Source organism: Acipenser ruthenus, chromosome 26 (genome assembly GCF_902713425.1).
Source record: "Acipenser ruthenus chromosome 26, fAciRut3.2 maternal haplotype, whole genome shotgun sequence".
Taxonomy (NCBI): domain Eukaryota; kingdom Metazoa; phylum Chordata; class Actinopteri; order Acipenseriformes; family Acipenseridae; genus Acipenser; species Acipenser ruthenus.
Window position 1 is genome coordinate 6053242 of NC_081214.1, and position 19161 is coordinate 6072402.

Below are 19161 nucleotides of genomic sequence, written 5' to 3' on the forward strand. Positions count from 1 at the left end.
GCTTGTCGCTTATTGTAAACAGTTTTATAGAATTGTAAAAGCGTCACAAAACTCAAAAAGCACTTGTATCTACAGGTCACTCAGGAAGCAATCCACATGACTACAATAACAGTCAAGATACTGATTCAGGCAGACGTCTGCAATGGCCCTAAATAGCATCACTCAATGAGGGCTTCAGAAGTCTCTTTGTTATCACACAGCTGTGGCTTCTAAAGGCAGAACTACAGTGCACACTTTGTAGCAGTCTCGAGATATTGTATGCAATGTTTCTCAAGGTCTTGAACCATTCACCCTGCCAATCAATACAAGAAGAAGAAAAAAACTCAAACTGATAAGGAACTGGCTGTATTTTCAACCCTAGTCAACCCTTGAATGAAAATGCATGCATCTTGTTTGCTTAATTGAAAAACACCATCAAAACAAAGCATGAATAAGCTGCTTGATATAGATGTACCGGTAAATGTTGTTACCAAATAAGGCGGCAAATGCCCGAAATTATAAAAGAAAAAATGCTTTTCTGACATTTTACCAAAGCGTATTGGTAAATGTCAGAAATTAGGAAGAATTAGATTGCTTTTCAGACATCTACCAGTTAATCTTATGATTTACTGAAGCGTATTGGTAAATGCAGGTATAGCATCGATTGATGTATTTATTTCTGCATACACATTTTCCATTAACAAAATAATCATCAATTGAGCAAATCAACATGGTACTGAACAATACCATGATCCACTTATGTAGAAAAACCAACATTCTGGTAAATTTGCGTATAAAACAATTCACAATGGTGTTGAATGATATTGCACTCCAAATACGTAGTACTGTAGTTTGAAAAATAACATTCTGTTAAATGCAAATTAAAATCATTTAGGACCTTTGTTTTTTCAACAGAAATTCACACTGGTTATGACACAAAACGTGACAAATACAATGCAACTCTAGATAACCAGAACTAACAGTGCAAAATGCTTGCTGGGATGTTAAAGGTTAAACTCTTAATGCAAATGTAAAAGAACAAAGTGCCTGCCCTGGCGTCTTTATTGCTCACGCAATGTTTTGCATTTTGAGTTGCCATAGTGGCAGAACATTGATACAAGCGAGTTAAAATGAGGACATCAGTCATTGTGGTGGAAATTCTTTTAGCGTTGTATTTTGAAGGTTATTTTTTTTTTTATGCCATTTGGTACTGTATGTTGCAGAAGTTTTTCCAGCTCATTTGAAGTACTGCATTCTTACTTGGATATATTTCATGAGTCAGCCCTCAGTAGGTGCGCAAATCGACATTTATGCAAGTGGCAAGATGCATAATAGCATTTATTTCTAAAATCACACTTGGATCCAGAATCAAACACAACTACATAAATATCAACAAATATTGTGGTTCCTGTTTAAATGAAAGAAAAACATCACACACACAGACACACACACACACACACTCCTAAAAGTAACGAAGACCCTGAGGCTACGTGCATGAGCGTGCGTGTGTAAGTGTATTCATACAACTGATCAAAGGGAAATAGTTTAACTTGGGCCTCTTTGTGTCTGTTACATTTTTAACCAGTTAGTTAGTTGTGACATATTTACTGACCCCTGTCTAACTTGAGCCATCGGTCAACTACTATAACTGACGCCTCATTAGGCACGGCTCTCCACATAGCCAGTTTCCATCTCTGTCATGACTCCTTGCAGGCCTAATGTTTTTCATGATTTTCTTCAGGAGAGTCTAGCTATGAACCGTCAATTGCTAACCCCAAATGACAGAAACTAAAGCATGGCTGTGATGAACGTTGGAGCTTGTGAAAAGTGCTGGGTGTTCAGCACTGGAAAATGAAGTCCTATCCCTGCCGGAGTTGGGCACACACTCTGCAGATCAGGCTCCTGCTATATCTGCTCTGAACGGAGTTATCCAACAGGTAATACTGAATCTCAATGAGGAGTTACTGTAAATGATAACTGCACAGTCACAGGATGGGATTTAGGCCTTGGAGGGCGGTCAACCATTTACCTGACCATTTTAGTGACGCAATTCAACAAGGTAGTTCTAGGAGAAGGGTCCAGGGCATGTGGACCTGTCCAGTCCTGAATGCTCCACAAGAATGCCTCAAGCCTGCCATTGATGAATCGCCTTCTAAGGGGGTAAGGGAGCAGATCAGTCTCCTTGGCCTCCATTTTTGACATGGGCAGCAAGGGTTCTCAGTGCAAATTCTCTTTATGGCGTGGCTTTTTAATGTTTGTTCAATACAACTGATTGAATCCAGCATATGACCACAGAATCTTTAGGGCTTTTCCACAACTACAAATTAAAGAACATTTTTTCTCACTGAATAAGACTTTTCCGGCATGAAACAAGATGGTTTAGGAAAATACAAATAAAGCCTTCTTACAATAATATACATATGGCATGTAATATGAAAACAGGCCAGAGCTTTTCAAGAAGCAGCAAATTTAAATTAAGCTTGGTACATCTATGTTGTTTTAAAAGCATGCAAGAGACTTCATAGATTTTTTTAGATTCAAATTCTTTTTTTTTTTTTTTTCACATTGCATCATGGAGAACGAGTGTTATGGTATGGATTAAATCCCAGTCTGAAAAGAAGCTTACTGCTTGGTTGGCTGTGCAGATTAGCTAGATTTAGTCTATTCTTTATGAATGGTTGCCTTATTGGAAGCGTGCACAGTGCTGACAGACCGATGGCAGGATACGTGCATTCTGGGCAAGTCGGTGCACTGCAGAATTTATGTCTGGCTATATTCAGTGGATTACATGCTTTGTGTAAAGTATATAATCAGTGCAGCGTTTGAAAGACCCATTACAAAACTAAATTGCTATGACTGAAGACTCAAGCGCTGGCACAGCGAGGCTATCTGTGATGTCTGGTTAATACTTCAATGTGAAAGCGGTGTTGGTATCAGAATTCATCCCGAGCTGCAGCAGGGTGTTACTATATGGATGCAGTTGTGAGGCCATGTCTATAATAAAGATCCCAGGCTAATCTCAGTCTACACCCCAATAAAGGTAAATATGTGGGCTTTGCTAACTTCCTAGAAGGAAACAACTAGGCTGCAAGTACGGAAGCTCAATTGCTGCTCCGAGTTGCTCTTCCACTTGCAAAAGAAACAGGTTTGTTACACTGAAGCTAGACTAACGGCAAGCACAAGGTTGCTGTTATATTATATTAGATAAATCAAAACATCTTAGTCTTGCTTCTAAGTGATTTTCCCCCATACACCACTTGGAGGCTGTGACTGTAGCACAAACAAGTAAGATACAACGTTTAAAGTTTAAACTGCCATTACTAACATCCCTCGTGCTGGCACATCATTGTCCCTTTCTTACAGTATCCAACAGGAATGCCTGTTCAACAGGGCAGCCTACCTGTAGGCTGCATTTAGCGCTATAATCGAGTGAAGGTCATGTTTTCTTACAGAGAATGCGTTCCTTGAAGTTGCAGAATCAATCGTTCCATCCTCTGCATTGTTGAAATACTTTTAATTTCACTCTGTGAAGTGACTTGTGCTTAACTTGTAACTCTTTACAATAGTGCTCATTGTTCACGTTTATAAATAAATAAAAAAGAACTCTACAAGCATGGCTCGCTTCCTTGATAAGATCTCCGATTAAAAAATAAAAAAAGGCACAGGAATTAAAACAAAACAAAGAAACAAATTCATCTCCACCACATTAAAAGACACACGCCAAGCCCAAGCAGATAAAAATCAGCTAAACCAGAACAAATTGATTGTGAAATCCAGCTCTGATCTTTAACTGGTTATGAAATCTACATCTGTTTCTTTTTCTTCAAAGTCCTTTTAAAAAATAAAGTCCTATGAGGTTGCTCATAGAAACAGGGACAAGGATAGATTTTATTTTAAGCGTTTCTCCCTTTAGAGATTTGACTTGTGATCACATTGCTTTGACATGCAGCTGTACAATTCCATTAGGAAGCTGCCTCACTTGAAATGGTGACTGTTTCAGCTACTTATCTCTGTCATATACTGCACTTATTTATTTACGGTATATATACCTGCTCAATTTGTAATGCCCAATTTGAATGCAAAGCTCCCTGTTGGTCCCCAGTCCATTAACGTAATTATGCAAGTATTGTATTACACCGTGTAACAATTTTTTTTTTTTTTTTTGGTTCCTGGGTAGTAAGTGTTATTTCCTAATCGCTTATGCCTCAAAAGTATAGAAAATGGCTATTATTCCCCACAAACTTTGCTTTTGTGACCAGGTCATTGGTATTTTGAAATTTACCTATTTTCCAGAACATTCCAGATAGATTCAGTGCTGAGTAAACTTGGAGTAACTTCTAGAACTTTCTAGAACTTTCCAGTAATATAAACAGTAGTATAAATACAGGGGCCTTAAGCCCACCAGTTCAGTTTAGTTCCAGCTGCCTAAGTGGATACATATCTGCATTTTTCTGAGATGGCATCAAGAGGCTGCAATGGTGGCATTCCTGATGGGTCTCCAAGGCGGTTTTACCAAGTTTCCCTGCTATCTTTGCCTTTGGGACAGCAGGGACACCAAGGCGCACTACCACAGGCGGGACTGGCCACAGCGGACCGAGTTCTCTGTGGGGAGGAACAACGTCAAGTGGGAGCCACTGGTGGACCCCCGGAAGGTGCTGATGCCACCACTGCACATCAAATTGGGCCTTATGAAACAATTTGTCAGAGCTCTAGATAAGGAGTCGGCAGCCTTCAAGTACCTTCAAGACTTCTTCCCTAAGCTGTCTGAGGCAAAGGTCAAAGCTGGTGTCTTCGTCGGACCACAGATGAAGATCCTGGAGTGCAATGAATTCCCCAAGAAGCTCACTAGTAAGGAGAAAGCGGCTTGGAACAGCTTTGTCGCAGTGGTTCGGGGCTTCCTGGGCAATCACAAGGCCGAAAACTATGTGGAGCTGGTTGAGACTCTGGTGAAGAACAACGGCACAATGGGCTGTAGGATGTCCCTCAAAGTCCATATCCTTGATGTTCATCTTGATAAATTCAAGGAGAACATGGGAGCGTACTCGGAGAAGCAAGGCGAGCGCTTCCACCAGGATATACTGGACTTTGAACGCCACTACCAGGGACAGTATAACGAGAACATGATGGGAGACTACATTTGGGCGCTGATTCGTGAAAGTGATTTACAGTATAATCGTAAATCTCGAAAAATTACTCACTTCTAAATCTTTTTGTAGTCATTTTTGTTCATTTGGATTCATATGTTGTTTTTTTCTGTCTTTATGTGAACGAAGAGACACAAATTCGGCCCGTTTTCTCATTGGAAATAGGTAAATTTCAAAATATCACTGTCTGGTCACAAAAGCAAAGTTTGTGGGGAATAATAGCCATTTTCTATACTTTTGAGGCATAAGCAATTAGGAAATAACACTTACTACCCAGGAACAAGAATTGTGTTACATAGTGTTATCAAAGAGCGATAATACTGCAGGGGGAGATACTGGAGACTCAGACAACCAGAGTAATGCATTACCTGGTATAATAACGTGGTGTGGTGGAGTGTCCCGCCCCTACGTATTATTATTTGTATTTTTGTTTGTGGCGCGGGTAAAAGCGCTGCGTCTTTTATTATTATATTTAAAAACCCAGTGAGGATGCATGGCTGATCAGCTACTGATTATTTAACTAGCTGACAGTCATGCATCCTTACCAAACGCGTGCAGACTCTGGCCGAGGGATAATAAGATAATTACCAACTAGTTAATCCCTTGGCCAGAGTATATAAACCTGCAGCTCTCTGCACTCGAGGTGGAGTGTTGGAGTAGAGAGTACGGGAGAGCGGAGAAAGAGCACGTAGAAGACATAGAAACAATTGTTAAAACGTGCTGGTTTAGCCCACGCCACTTACTTGTTTGTCTGTTTATTCGTTTGGCCCTCGTGCCATTTTGTTTCTGTTTTGTTTAAATATTTTGTTTTATTGATTAATAAATACGCTGAGTGCCATTGCACTCAGCTTCATCCACCCATCCATTGTTTGTGATTCAGTTACTTCCTGGTCCGTGACGTCATCACACTCACCACTGCCAGCCAACCTGCCACACGTGGTCTAAGTTATTGGTCCTAATCTTCTGAGATTTTTACTGCATCACTGAATATTTAATATTTTTTAACAACAGTCAGTATTCCTTCAATGGATGATGAAGTCACAAGGTGACACTGGGGTCTGAGTTCAGGAAATTCACTTCTGTGGTTGTAATAAACAAATTCAAAACACACTCTTTTGACTACATGAACATCATACTGCACACTGAAGGCATACTGCACTTTTAAGGGGTGTGAAGTTCCCAGCTTTTGATATCCATGATTAAACCTACGAAGAGAGACATATTATTTTACGTTCTGATAAACTTTAAAAGGAAAAAAAATAAAAAGCCCATTCTGATGGTTTGGAAGCAGATGCCCACACTGGTCTCTCTTTAATTGTGCAGTGAATCTTTTGAAGGATCGTTTGTTTTTTTTATTGCACATTTTAGGCAATTATCCAAAAATGTAAGAAATTTCTATTTAAAAAAAAAAACAAACCTACAAAACATTTCTGAAATACTAACGCACAAGCTTGGACTTGCAGTAAATAACTTGTTCACTCACTTAAATCAATGAAGCAAAATTATTAACACAGCAGGCTATTTTGCAAATGAAATCCACAGGTATAGAAGAACTACACCAAACTCTAGATGTGACCTGAGCTGTGTCACAGCTGCACATACAGCTATGGCTGTTTTGCATCACCCTATAAAAATGAACTAATTTTGCTTCATAAAGTTCGAAAGAAACCTGCTGAATAATGTTACGTTAACATATTGATTTGCATACCGCTTTATAGTTTTACATATACTTAACGAAAAATGTGACATTTCGAAATCTAACATGAAACACTGTACTACTATTAAGGCTTTCGATCGACTTCTGGGATATCATTTTGCAGTTTATTTGATTACATGATAAATAAAAGATCTAAATTACGTCCATATTTTTATTGGGTGATGGGCAGCAGTGTGGAGTAGTGGTTAGGGCTCTGGACTCTTGACCGGAGGGTTGTGGGTTCAATCCCCAGTGGGGGACACTGCTGTTGTACCCTTGAGCAAGGTACTTTACCTAGATTGCTCCAGTAAAAACCCAACTGTATAAATGGGTAATTGTATGTAAAAATAATGTGATATCTGTATAATGTAAAATAATGTATAATGTGATACCTTGTAACAATTGTAAGTCACCCTGGATAAGGGCGTCTGCTACGAAATAAATAAATATAGTTTTTTTTTTTTCAAATTATGTCTCAATCCTAAACTTCTAGGTGATGCTAAACTTTTGGCCTCTATAAGACCAGGACACATTTCCTGTTGAAGACCCACTACTGCGAATTATGATATTAAAGTTTCTACAGCCTGGATTACAGATCGGTTTGGACGGCAGGGGGTTGGAGTTTGCAGTATTTAATGTACTGAATTATTTTTATTTTTTTTGTGTAAATGGAAGGTCTGTTTTTGAGGCAGCAAAGACCCTCGGAGGTTATAGAAAGCTGAGCATAAAGTGCCTCAATCACCCAGCTTTGAGAATCAGTTTAGTGTCCTAATAACCACAGAATGAAGAGCAGGCAAACCACTGGAGTACACTTCTTAATTGAGAGTAAACTGGACAAGAAATTAAAAAAGCACTCATTGGAGAGGCACCCTCAATTGTCAAGGGTTCTACAGTCTTACAATTCATTTTGTAGGTTAATAGCACACTAGCTGAGTGATTCATATTTGAAAGGAACATTTAAATGCTAGACAAAGCTACTTTTGTACCCTTTTATCATAAACAAAACTGTAACACCACTTTTATGGCTTTTTTGGCTGGCTGATAGCTTGCCAAACTTCATGCTGCCTTCTGCTGTCAACGTATCACCAACACCTGCGATGCGTTTGGATTCTAGTCATGCACTTTTGTTGATTTGGGCAGGTTGCAAGCTGAGGATGATATTTCCAGAGAAATTTTTTTAAAAAAGGTTTTCTTTGATTACATGATGCTAAATAAAAATATCTAAATTATGTGAATATAGTTTTATTGTATTTATTATTATTATTGTCTCAATCTTAAATTCTAGGGTGATGCAAAACTTTTGGCCATAACTGTAAATAGAATAAAAATATTTAAAAAGTTGGTAACGATAATTTCAAAAGAGGTTGCCAAAGATAATCAACAGAATAGTTTTGAAAAAAAAGTGTAATCATTGCAACCACCACAAGAAAGTTATTTATTAAAGTAGCAGAGTGAAACAGGTTGGAAGAGGAGGGGGAGGCAGTATGCATTGCCTGAGGAGAGGAGCCACTCCTCATGAAGCTTTAACTGAAGGTATTCAAACAATGCAAAGCCGCAAGTTAAAGAGAGATCATGAAGTGCAATATTAATATCATGGTGGTGCAGAAGCTGTTTTTCTTCTTGGACAACAGTGAGACCGGTTGGAATACATTCAATATAGTGAGTAAATGCTGCAATAGATTAAACCCCACATTTTAGAGTCATAAATTCATATTTTAATGATCAGCTCCCAACTATACAGTACACCAGAGGAGGATTTCACCAGGAGTGACAACAAAAGGGTTACACAAACCCCCAACAGGAAACATCCCAAAACACCAGCCTGGCCGCTGTCATTTTAATTTCAATTTCAATCCATTGCAGCCGACGGCTATGCACTGTAAGAGTTAAACTCCTCGTCACAGAACAACCTACACCTTTAAAACCGCATATTCTATAAATTCTCCCAAGCAACCACTCAAAACTAATTAAAAAGTCAAACAGATAGAGGAACTGCCTGTGTCTGAAGTGCTGCCAAAAACGAAACAATGTACCCAACTCTGGCACACACAGCCACGTTAAGGTCATTCTTGCCCGCTGACACAGAGCGCAGGCCTGCAGAGAAACAGCCTCACTACTGCCAGCCCACTTGGTTGGAAACCACATTAGGGACGAATGACTGACTTAAAAAGGGGGTGTTTTTTGCATGAAATTTATTCCAAGGCAATTCAGCTAGGAGACCACAGCATTAATCAAGTATTTGGCACAGCACTACGGTTCAATCGAGAAAAGAAAAGGAAAAAAAAGGAGGGAAAATAAAGCAAAAGACCAGATTTAAGTAAATCAGTCTTTTTTCAACAGAGGTGCATTGAAAGCCAAAATAAGCAGTGTGTGAAGTGATTGCAGGTGTTGTACATTATGTACTGTATGTGTACTGCTAGGCAAGGGAACATGGCATAGCCATGCAGCACGTGTATCCTCACCTTCAGTTTTGTGGTATTTTCACATTGCATGGAGCACTTCCCTTATATGGTTTTAAAAACAATGTCATTTTATACATTTTTTTAAACATTTAAGCCTTTCATATTAGTTATAACTTCCTATAAGTATACTTTCTTTGCAATGTACAGGCACATGTAAGAGTTCTGTAGTTGCATAAAACGTACCTACAAAAACATCCTCCTTTAAAGAGAAACTATCTGCTAAAATACATTTAGGAACTGATATATTCATCTTGCAGAGGATTTCCCCTCCTTTAACATTCCTCTGACGAGCCACTCTTCCTGAATCACAGAGGACAAGGGGACACACAGGCAATGGGATAAGCGAAGAATTGGAAACTAAAATAGGTTACTCTCAATCCCTACAAGCATGCAGCGTTTCATGAAGATCCATCTTCATTAACTGCATGTGCAGTATGAGTGTTTAGATCTGTCCAGAAACACGGTTGAAGCAAGGACATGAACGGACGGATGCCTATCCTAGTAGACAAATCTACAAGATTCTGCACTGTCCTGGTGGAACGGTTTCTAAGGGGGGTGGTGTTTGGTGGAGAGGTTTGCGTGTGTAACGCATCCCTACCCATCATGAAAAAGACCCTGTACCCAACCTTCACAACATGAAAGAAAGCACATCCCTCCTCACCCAACCCTGAGGCATCACGCTAACTTATTCACCTTGAATACCTGGCATTCCTGTCACGAACAAAAAAAACATTAATTACTGCTGGAGCAGCACACAAGCACGCTCTGAGGTCGATCAGCAACATTCAGGACTGCAGCAAAGACAATGCAATAGAAGTCCTCTCTCCCTAACAAAATCATCACCATCTGAAGCGTGTTTGTAGGTGTATGCACCTCATCTGTTTTGTTGGCCCAACAATATATATTTTTTAAAAGCCATTTTGATGCTGCAAGCCTAAAAATGACATATATCAAATCAACGAATCATCTGATATTTCTAAAGCCCATTTCATTCCAGCTGTCACGCTGAAGATAAAACGCAGCTCAAACATTTTTAATAACCATGTAGTTTGTTGTTAGGAAGTACCACATAGAAACAACAAACACTTGGGATACAGCAAGCCATGAACTACCTCCTTGCCACCTGTTCTTCCTTGGGCAGACCTTTTAGTATCAGCAGGATTCTCCAGCGCTGCTCCTCTCTGCAACAATGGCTACAGAAGCTCTCGCCTCTCATTAAATGCCAGCCATGCACAAACTTGGAGCTCCTTCAGCTGACCACAAAGCAGTACAGAGAAAGCCACAGACTGGAACACTGCAGGCTGTGCCCAAACCGAGCTCCATAGACCAGAACCTTTGCAAACACTGGGGCAATGCTGCGGAAGCACAACGGCAATAATATAAATTACTTTGCACTGGTGTTTGCTGCGCCACTGATGCAATGTACAATGATACAATGAAATGGAAGTCTTTACTGAGCCCAGGCAGAGAATCCAGGGACTGTGATCACACAGTTTACTTACCCTTACCTAGGCCCCCTTAAGCTTGGAACACATTGCCTGTTTGCTTGAGGCTTTTTCGATTGCCCAACTTTACACAAGGACTTCATTACTTGCAGAAAATTACTTCTGATGTTATTTTAGATTAAGCGTGACAGTGTGCGGCTGCTGACCCTCTTGGAAATCAGATACTCATCCCAATGGGTTTTCATAGTAACACTAGTAACATTTAATTTTACAGGAGTCGTTACATTTGTAAACTATTTTGTTTTAATATACAGGTGCAAAATCCATTTCTTCAAGGCAATGACAGCACCTTCTAGGCCTCCAAGTGGAAAGCTGTCAAAGCAAAAATGTAACACTAACTTCTACACAGATATGCACCTGCCGTTTCTTAAACTGCAATGCTTTTTGCTTAGTTTTTTCAACATTCTCTTCCTGTTCTTAACGTTCAGCGTTAAAATGCTTCCACTGTCAAATTAAATCAGAGAACCCTGTCAGGTTTAACTTTAATATCTACAGTAATGTAAATCACAATCAGCCAGTGGAAATCACCAATGACATTTTCAGCCGCTGCTTATCACAATGTGGTTAAGCTACTCAGAGGCCTGGATTTATAACGACTCGAGATATTAACTTCATAAACAGACCGTGGGCTTTCCCTGCAAGTAGTTTAACTGCTTAACCCCTTAATCCATCCAGATGCCAAGAAAAAAAACAACCTCACATTGAATTCGGTAGATTTGTGTGTTTTTCAGTTTTAGTTCAGCGGGAGGCTCTCTGTTTAATGTACTGTAGTACTGATTGCAACATTTACAATTTGATTTTAATGCCACAAAAAAATTTCATTCCGGGGGGGGCCCGATAGAGCTGGTCAAATGTTGCGGTTTTCCGAGCCAGTTTATCAGCACCTCCCACTCTCAAAAGGGCCGCTAAGGTTATCTGCTCCCTGTCAAACTCCGTGCCCTGTGCATTAAACTAAAGCGTCTGTCTGTGGGGATAATGCTGAACTTGTTTTGCTGCCAAGGATGTCCAAAGAAGACTGCTAATCTGATCCTCAGAATGCCCTTTCTCCCAGTTTGTTTATAGATGTTCTCTTAAGACACACACACTTTCACTCCAGTCTACCAGGCTTATATTAGCCTAAAAAAACCTCAGACAAGCCCACTATTACCAACTGTGCAATGGACTATTGGAAATGTCTAACAAAACAGCTACGGTTTTGGCTTTTAAAGTTAAATTTAATTTACTAAAGCATAAACTGCCTGCGTGTCCTTTCTCTGTTATCAAACTGACGGGTTATTTTCTGAGTTTGCCTATTATTTATATTGCCGGTTTGTGCCAATGATAATGATCTCACCAAACATTTTAAATAGCAAAGCTCAGTGGGTAAATGCAAATGCACAGGCTGTAACTCAACAGGACTAGACAGTTACATTTTCAAAATAGGGCCTAGAGCAAGTGATGACAACATAATAAACAAGGTAGTTCAGTAACATGCTTACCCCCCCATCAAAGCATAAATAATAATTACAGATAAGCCGGGTGTCAGTGATCTGAAGTGCCTCGAATATTCATTGAGTTCAATCCAATTCGGGCACATGGATCTGAAATTACAGTATAGCCTTCATGAAGCCAAGTTCCTTTCATCACAATTGAATGGCTTTCCATTATGAGCTTCTCAAACTCTTTCTAAGTTACATTGAGAACCGGAAATACATACAGGAGCTCACATACAACAGGCCTCTGAATTAGAACTCAATGGAGAATGGAGAACAAGCATATACTATTGTTTTCTACTTTAGTCATGTAATCAAATCAGAATTAGTCTTAAGAACTTACTACTGTATTGTGCGGGGGGGTGGGGGGGAGGGGAAGAAGTGTACAGCTCTATAGCTCCTACACATTAAAAAAGAACTGGGTGCAGGACACACAGATTTCCTCCCTGATGATATGCTTACAGCCTGAGCTTTACTACCAACAGAACATCCTGTAAAACAGCAATGCAATAGCACACATCAATTACAGCAGCAGTGTGGAGTAGCAGGCAGCAGTGTGGAGTAGTGGTTAGGGCTCTGGACTCTGGACCAGTGAGTTCAATCCCCAGTAGGGGGACACTGCTGCTGTACCCTTGAGCAAGGTACTTTACCTAGATTGCTCCAGTAAAAACCCAACTGTATAAATGGGTAATTGTATGTCAAAATAATGTGATATCTTGTAACAATTGTAAGTCGCCCTGGATAAGGGCGTCTGCTAAGAAATAAATAATAAATCACGCTTTGTTGTCATTCAAGGAATACCGGTACAGGTAGTTTAAAGGGTTAGAGAACAATAGGTGAGACAGGTGGTAAATTAAAAAGGCAAAAGCAATTATAAGCTGCTCAGGACAAATGTGCCAAGATGAAAGTCAAAATCGACAAGTTTTACATGGATTCTCCACACTGCACAGCTTTTCACAGCACTGGCTTTTGATGTGGTGAATGGAATAATGAGCACAAGCCATGAAATGATACCTCAAATGCTGATACAACCACACACTGCCTTTAAATGCATACTGAGAAATGCTTCTGAATCTAAATTAGGTTAATGTAGCCGTGCAAACATCTGGTGGCACACTGGGTAGGAAATGCACCAGTAGGAGAGAAAGGCAGAGTTTGAACCCATATTTGGAGGGCAATCTTAAATGGAAAAACAATGGAAACACTAGTGATGTGTAACATTTACTTGTGTGTAGCTGGGGCTGTCAAGCATCTATTCTGTAATATACATAGAATACTAAATTACTGTTGCCAGTTTCCTGGAGCAAGACGGCAGGTGGTGTTCAAGGCAGTTTGATCCAATGTGTATTCATTGCAAACAGAACAAAACAAAACCTTTTTTTCTGGATAGCAAAGGCAGAAGACTATTAATAGGCCAAAGCAATGTCTGCAGAGATCAGTGTTAAATCTCAAAATTGCCCTTCAGCTGTTAGCAAGCGTAATGAATGAGAGGCATCATGTGATTGCAGTATACGTACTGTGTATGTCATCAAGACTATTTCCTGCAATACAACTACAGTAGAATTGTATTACTTTGCAGCTTACTGACATGATTGTATTAAAACATTAAAAAAACATATCAAAACTGTTCATACCAGTGTTGTTCACAGCAAATTATGAAAACAAAAAGTGTTTTAATATAGAATGTTAGAGTAGAAGGTATAGGTTTGGGTTTTTTTGTTTTTTTTTGGTGAAGAGCAAACAAACAAAAAAAGCTCTTACTTAGTTTACTTATGAGGTTTAAACAGAGCATTCAGTGTATTTAGAAAAATGCCGAAGGTGAAGCATGAATTCTAGACAACCTTATTGAAGTGCTAGTGCGCTGGTTTTACTGTGATCATGTGTGAACAAGCTGCCACTCAAAGCCACCAGAGCCAGCCTCCTGGTTCAGTCCCATCACAGAGTCAGGCTAGGCAGGGATGCACACTCTCAGTGAGACTGTAAGCGATCGCTTTGAACTATAAATCAACCCCAGTGATGCCTTCAAATCACAGAGAGAGAGAGAGAGAGAGAGAGAGAGAAAGAGAAATGAGAATGCCTGTTTCCAATTACAAATTTGGTATTTTTTTTTCTTTTTCAGTTGGCTGTGGCCTCTTATTTGAAGGCTGGTCACCACAAACTCAAAATGTCAGTTGTTGCCTTCAGCCCAATGTGGAAAAAAAATAAATCTTAATTTTTTTAAAAATGTAACAGAGGCAATTGATATAAATTGAAAAGGACACACAATTGATAATCAACGGCTCTTTAATCGTAAGTAGATCCAAATTTCCCTATTTAAAAAAAAAAAAAAGATTGTTACAGCTACACCTGATGAAGACATGCTATGTGTTGAAACGCGCTGTGTGTGTTTTTAGTTTGTTCTGGCTGATATCAAAATGTTTTTAAGCAAATAAAATATAAGATTTTACAGCACAACAACGGTGGTCATGTCTGAGTGAAGGTGGGACCAGTCCCGACTCCCGACAAATATCAACAATTAGACGAGGTATGCATGGATGGTTAACTCACCATTACTAAGAACTGCTTTATAACTTTGTGCAGACATTCTTTAGAGTACAAAGTGCCTTATAGTCAGCACTTCTTTTGATTATATATATAGTGAACCTGATGAAGACCTGTTTTGTTTGTTTGCTTGGTTTAGTAAAAAACATGTTTTAACTAATAAAACGAAGAAAATCTTTTTTGAGTGTGTGACCAATTGGTCTTTTGGACTTCAATCTATAAATCAATAGTAGAGAAAATAAACATTAGGTCATTCATGTTATATTTGTAGTTTGAGAAGAAATTAAATTATATAAAATGTACAATATAGAAGAATAAAGGAAAATAAATGGATAGACTCAATATCATGATGCCTGAAGTTTTACATAGAAAGGAATAGTAGATCGTTACATCATTAACTATGTAGTAAATGACATCACACACACATTCATAGATTTAAATAGAAATAAACGAGTGAAGTTACCATGGCATCAAAAGCCTCCACTGTTTGTTTTCAAACACATTTTCTCTTGTCAAAGCTATGTGAAACATACCGAAACGCTGGGTCTATATATATATTTTTTTATACTGTCTTATATGTCTGCCACATATTCAGTTTTACATTGCAAGATAAATTCATAACAGGACTTCAAATAAGTAACTTTTAATAACAAGCAAATAAGTAAACATTAACACGCTGTACTAAACCACACCAGGTCTGGAATTGCTGGCTCCACTCACCTTTTTGAGCAGCGACAGGCAGGGATGCAGCTCTCTGTCAGGACTCTCCAACTTGACAATGCTGATAAACAGCGCCTCCTGCTGCTCGTCGTCGCTCGTGTTACACAGGGACAGCGGGTGGGACTGCAAACAGGAGACAGCACAGATTAGTTTTCATTGCCAGATTGACAGTTCTTTCTAGAATGCCTTTTTCATGCAGTGTAGCGCTTTACAGATGGTGCAAAAGCAGATAATATGAACTCAGTGCAGCCGATGAACTTGTGTGCCAATAGAGAGCATGTCGGAGACCAGCAGCACACTCTGACTGCAGCAGCGTTTCCACTGCCTGAGCTTTGTTCTGGAAACCATTCCCCACGAGCACTCTTCTGTTCCAGTGATCGTCTGCCCAGTCCTCCCTTCACAAGTACTTATTTGACTAATGATCACGCAATACACTAGGACTGGTTTGATTAGTTTAAAGTTGTGCTTGCGTAACACAGGACTACATTGAAAAGTACTATTGTTAATTTACTGTAAATGTGACCCCTGGGTGGGTATTACCTTGCTGCTTTCCACCTGGTAAAGCGGCAGTTCTAGATTAAGATATAATCCCTCAGTGCTTATTTATCTTCCACTCTACCTCTTGACGGCTTCTCTATTGATGTGCGTCTCCTACGGTGCTTGCTTGTACAATAAGGGAAATCAAGAAGATAAACCAAGGACACATTAAATCATACTGTATCCTGCAAGATGGACATTTGCATGATCAACACAAGTGTTGCTATACAACATAACACACTATTTACTATGATGTGTTTATCATTCAATTTATCTAGCTTGTATACTGTCACAAGACTGTCATAATACTACTGAAAATAAATACTTTAAGAGGTCACCCCCTTTCTCTCAGGACAATACCATGTTTTTCTTGTTATGATTAGCGAACCAAATCACTGTGCAGCATTTCCAAGAAACAAAAAGGGCACGCCATATAGGGTGAGCTAAAGCTGGTTAGACAAGTAACATCAAGATCTAAAATTAGTGGAAGAGGGTCAACAGTGAATAGAGTAAGGTAAAGGTACATTGTAGAAACATCATTCAATACCCCGCCCAGGAAATGAAGCACCTAGTACAGGTGTCAGCAGCATGAAGGCCACAGCATGATACGCATCCTCATATATGTCATGGTCCTGAGGGCCTGTTTTGTATGGTGAGGTTGGTTTTTTTGGCTGGCGGCAGAAAGATTCTTCTTCTGGGGGTTAAGTCTTTCACTCCTTTAGCTCTGCAGTCTATTTGTGATCCTTTCTGTGCGTGACCCCCGTGCCATCCACATGAGCGGGCTGTTTGTTCCTCATATTCCACACTAGCATTTTATTGTGGCTCTACAATGGTTGTACGTTTAGGGGCTATACATTTAAGAAACCGTCAGTACAAGTACTGTTCACGTCATCTCAAGTTTAATCAAAGTCTTGTCAGTGGGTATATAGAGCTGAAGTTTCATGAGTCAAACCCTTTGTTTTTTTATTAATACTACACCACTCCCTTCTGTGAGCTTCCTGCTCTTTCAATCCATTCAATGATGCCAATTTTTATCTTTGTGAAAAGGATCGTGTGATATGACCTGTGATGCATGTAGGTCTCCCTCCTTGCATGCAGTGCAAGAACCCTTTCACTGTTTTTTACAATTACAGCCAATCTGAGCGTTTAAAAAAATAAAAAAAGGACGCTTGTTCACCTTGCCCAAGACATTTTGCTCCCTTTTATTATGTGATCCGGACTGGAGTTCAGAACTAGAAACTCTTGGCGCCTAGTACTAAATTGATTTTGGGAAGAACAGTTTTCTGCTGAGCACTACTATCTTTAAAAAAAATCTCTCAAAAAGATCTGAGACACTAGCTTTCCAGCTTCAGCTGTGAACTATCGTCCCGTTGTTCCGACCTCCTCGTTTCTATGTTTGATGCAGGGGGCAATCCATCCACACAGTGGAACTCAAAACGTCAAATGATCCAAATCTGCGGCTGTCTATTTGGTAATCGCTAATTTGGGTATTTTATCTATCTTTGTCTGCTGAAATTAGATGCAGTTAGTTTTATATTAAAATAGTTTGGGCAAACCTTGGAATTCATGTAAACCCTTTACCCCCTCCCTCCACTGAAAGACACGTTGCCTCTCGCTCAGAGCCGCTGCTCAGCCGCTTACTGGACCTGTGCCATCACTCTGGATCCAAACCACACTGACCGCACCCCTCACCCCCCCCGCAGGGCAGCGGGCAAACACATGTGCCACAGCTGGATTCCACTACTACTTATTCAAGGGCTGTTTCTGTTTGCCCTCTTCTGTGTTGGGAATACAGTGAAAACATTAGCACACCCTTACTGTATTAAAAGCATGATATTATAATAATAATAATAATAATAATAATAATAATAATAATAATAATAATAATAATAATAATAAATATGCAAATACTTATCTGCAGTAGAACTTCTTTATGTGTGTATCAGACACACTGTACTATGTCAATACTGTATTACATTTGCAGAATTAAGGACACAAAGAATGTACCTTGAAGCTCCTTGATAACTTCTACAACTAAACCATAAACTATAAGGCATAAGAAGCCAAGTACAGCTGTATAGCGAAATTGCTTAAATCAGTCTATTAGTACCTCGAATCTTACCCATTGCTTATTTGAAAATACAAGTCTTTTGTACACAGTACTTTTGTACACACAGTACAAAAGTACTGTGTGTATACCAGGATTGTAACACCACTTTACTATACTGTATTGTCTGTGATTTACTATGCTTCTATAGTAACTGACTGTGCTTTACAATTACTTTCCTTTGCTTTATGCTTTGTTGTTTGTACCATGGTATACCACTCAAAAGTGCACAGCAGATTTAAATCCAGGCTGATATTATTAGGATTCCTAATTATCAAGTATTACAGAGAAAATGATGGGTTGTTGAAGCAATTATTTATCTGCGATTCTTGTTAATTATTTCACAGTTACAAAGCATGATTATTAAAATATGTTTACATAAATTACAGGACTATAGCAGAACAGCTATGTGAGGCACTATGTCCATTACAAACAGCATTGTTTCAGTGCCGTTCTGTAATTGCAGTAAACCAGCTTCCTATCTGAATTGGCTGTGCCTCCCCAACCAAACTTACAACAGCATACAAAACCATATCCTTTATATAGTGTGTTTGAGAACACGCTTCCAAGTCAAAGAACTAAATGTCCTCCTCCCTCTATCGCTGTAATTAAGTTTCTGGAATCATCAAGAGACCAGTTTGTAAGAGAGAAGTTACTCACAAAAATAGGCAAGACCTAAACCATAACTAGCCTTACACAGGACCAATGCGAGTAAGGGCTGATGTTTTACAAATCAATATAATGCTTCTCAACATCGTGACATAAAAACCACTAAAATCGAACAGATAGACTTGGTAAGTATGCCGGCTACAGAATTTTGTACTATCTGCAACTTCAACATTCAATGAGACATCAACTTCAACCTAGCAGTATTTCTCCATATCAAAAAGAATACTCAGTAATTGAACGTAATTGTTCAATCATGAATTCTGAGGTGCAACTCAGGGATGGAAATAAGACTCCTGTAGCAGTTTACTCCACACCTGGTTTTACTACTG

General features: G+C 39.3%; 1 protein-coding gene across 4 annotated transcripts in view; it reads right to left on the reverse strand.

Annotated features, from left to right (window-relative positions):
* The window catches only part of LOC117430302 (E3 ubiquitin-protein ligase RNF43), a 100602-nt gene that overhangs the window by 32454 nt on the left and 48987 nt on the right, over positions 1–19161 (reverse strand). For all 4 annotated transcript variants that reach the window (XR_009308999.1, XR_009309000.1, XM_059001674.1 and 1 more), the window contains exon 2: positions 15520–15642. Coding sequence is in view for 2 of the 4 variants with exons in the window: in XM_059001674.1 (XP_058857657.1) it covers positions 15520–15642 (123 nt within the window). In the remaining 2 variants the exon portion in view is untranslated. The remainder of the gene's footprint in view (positions 1–15519; positions 15643–19161) is intronic.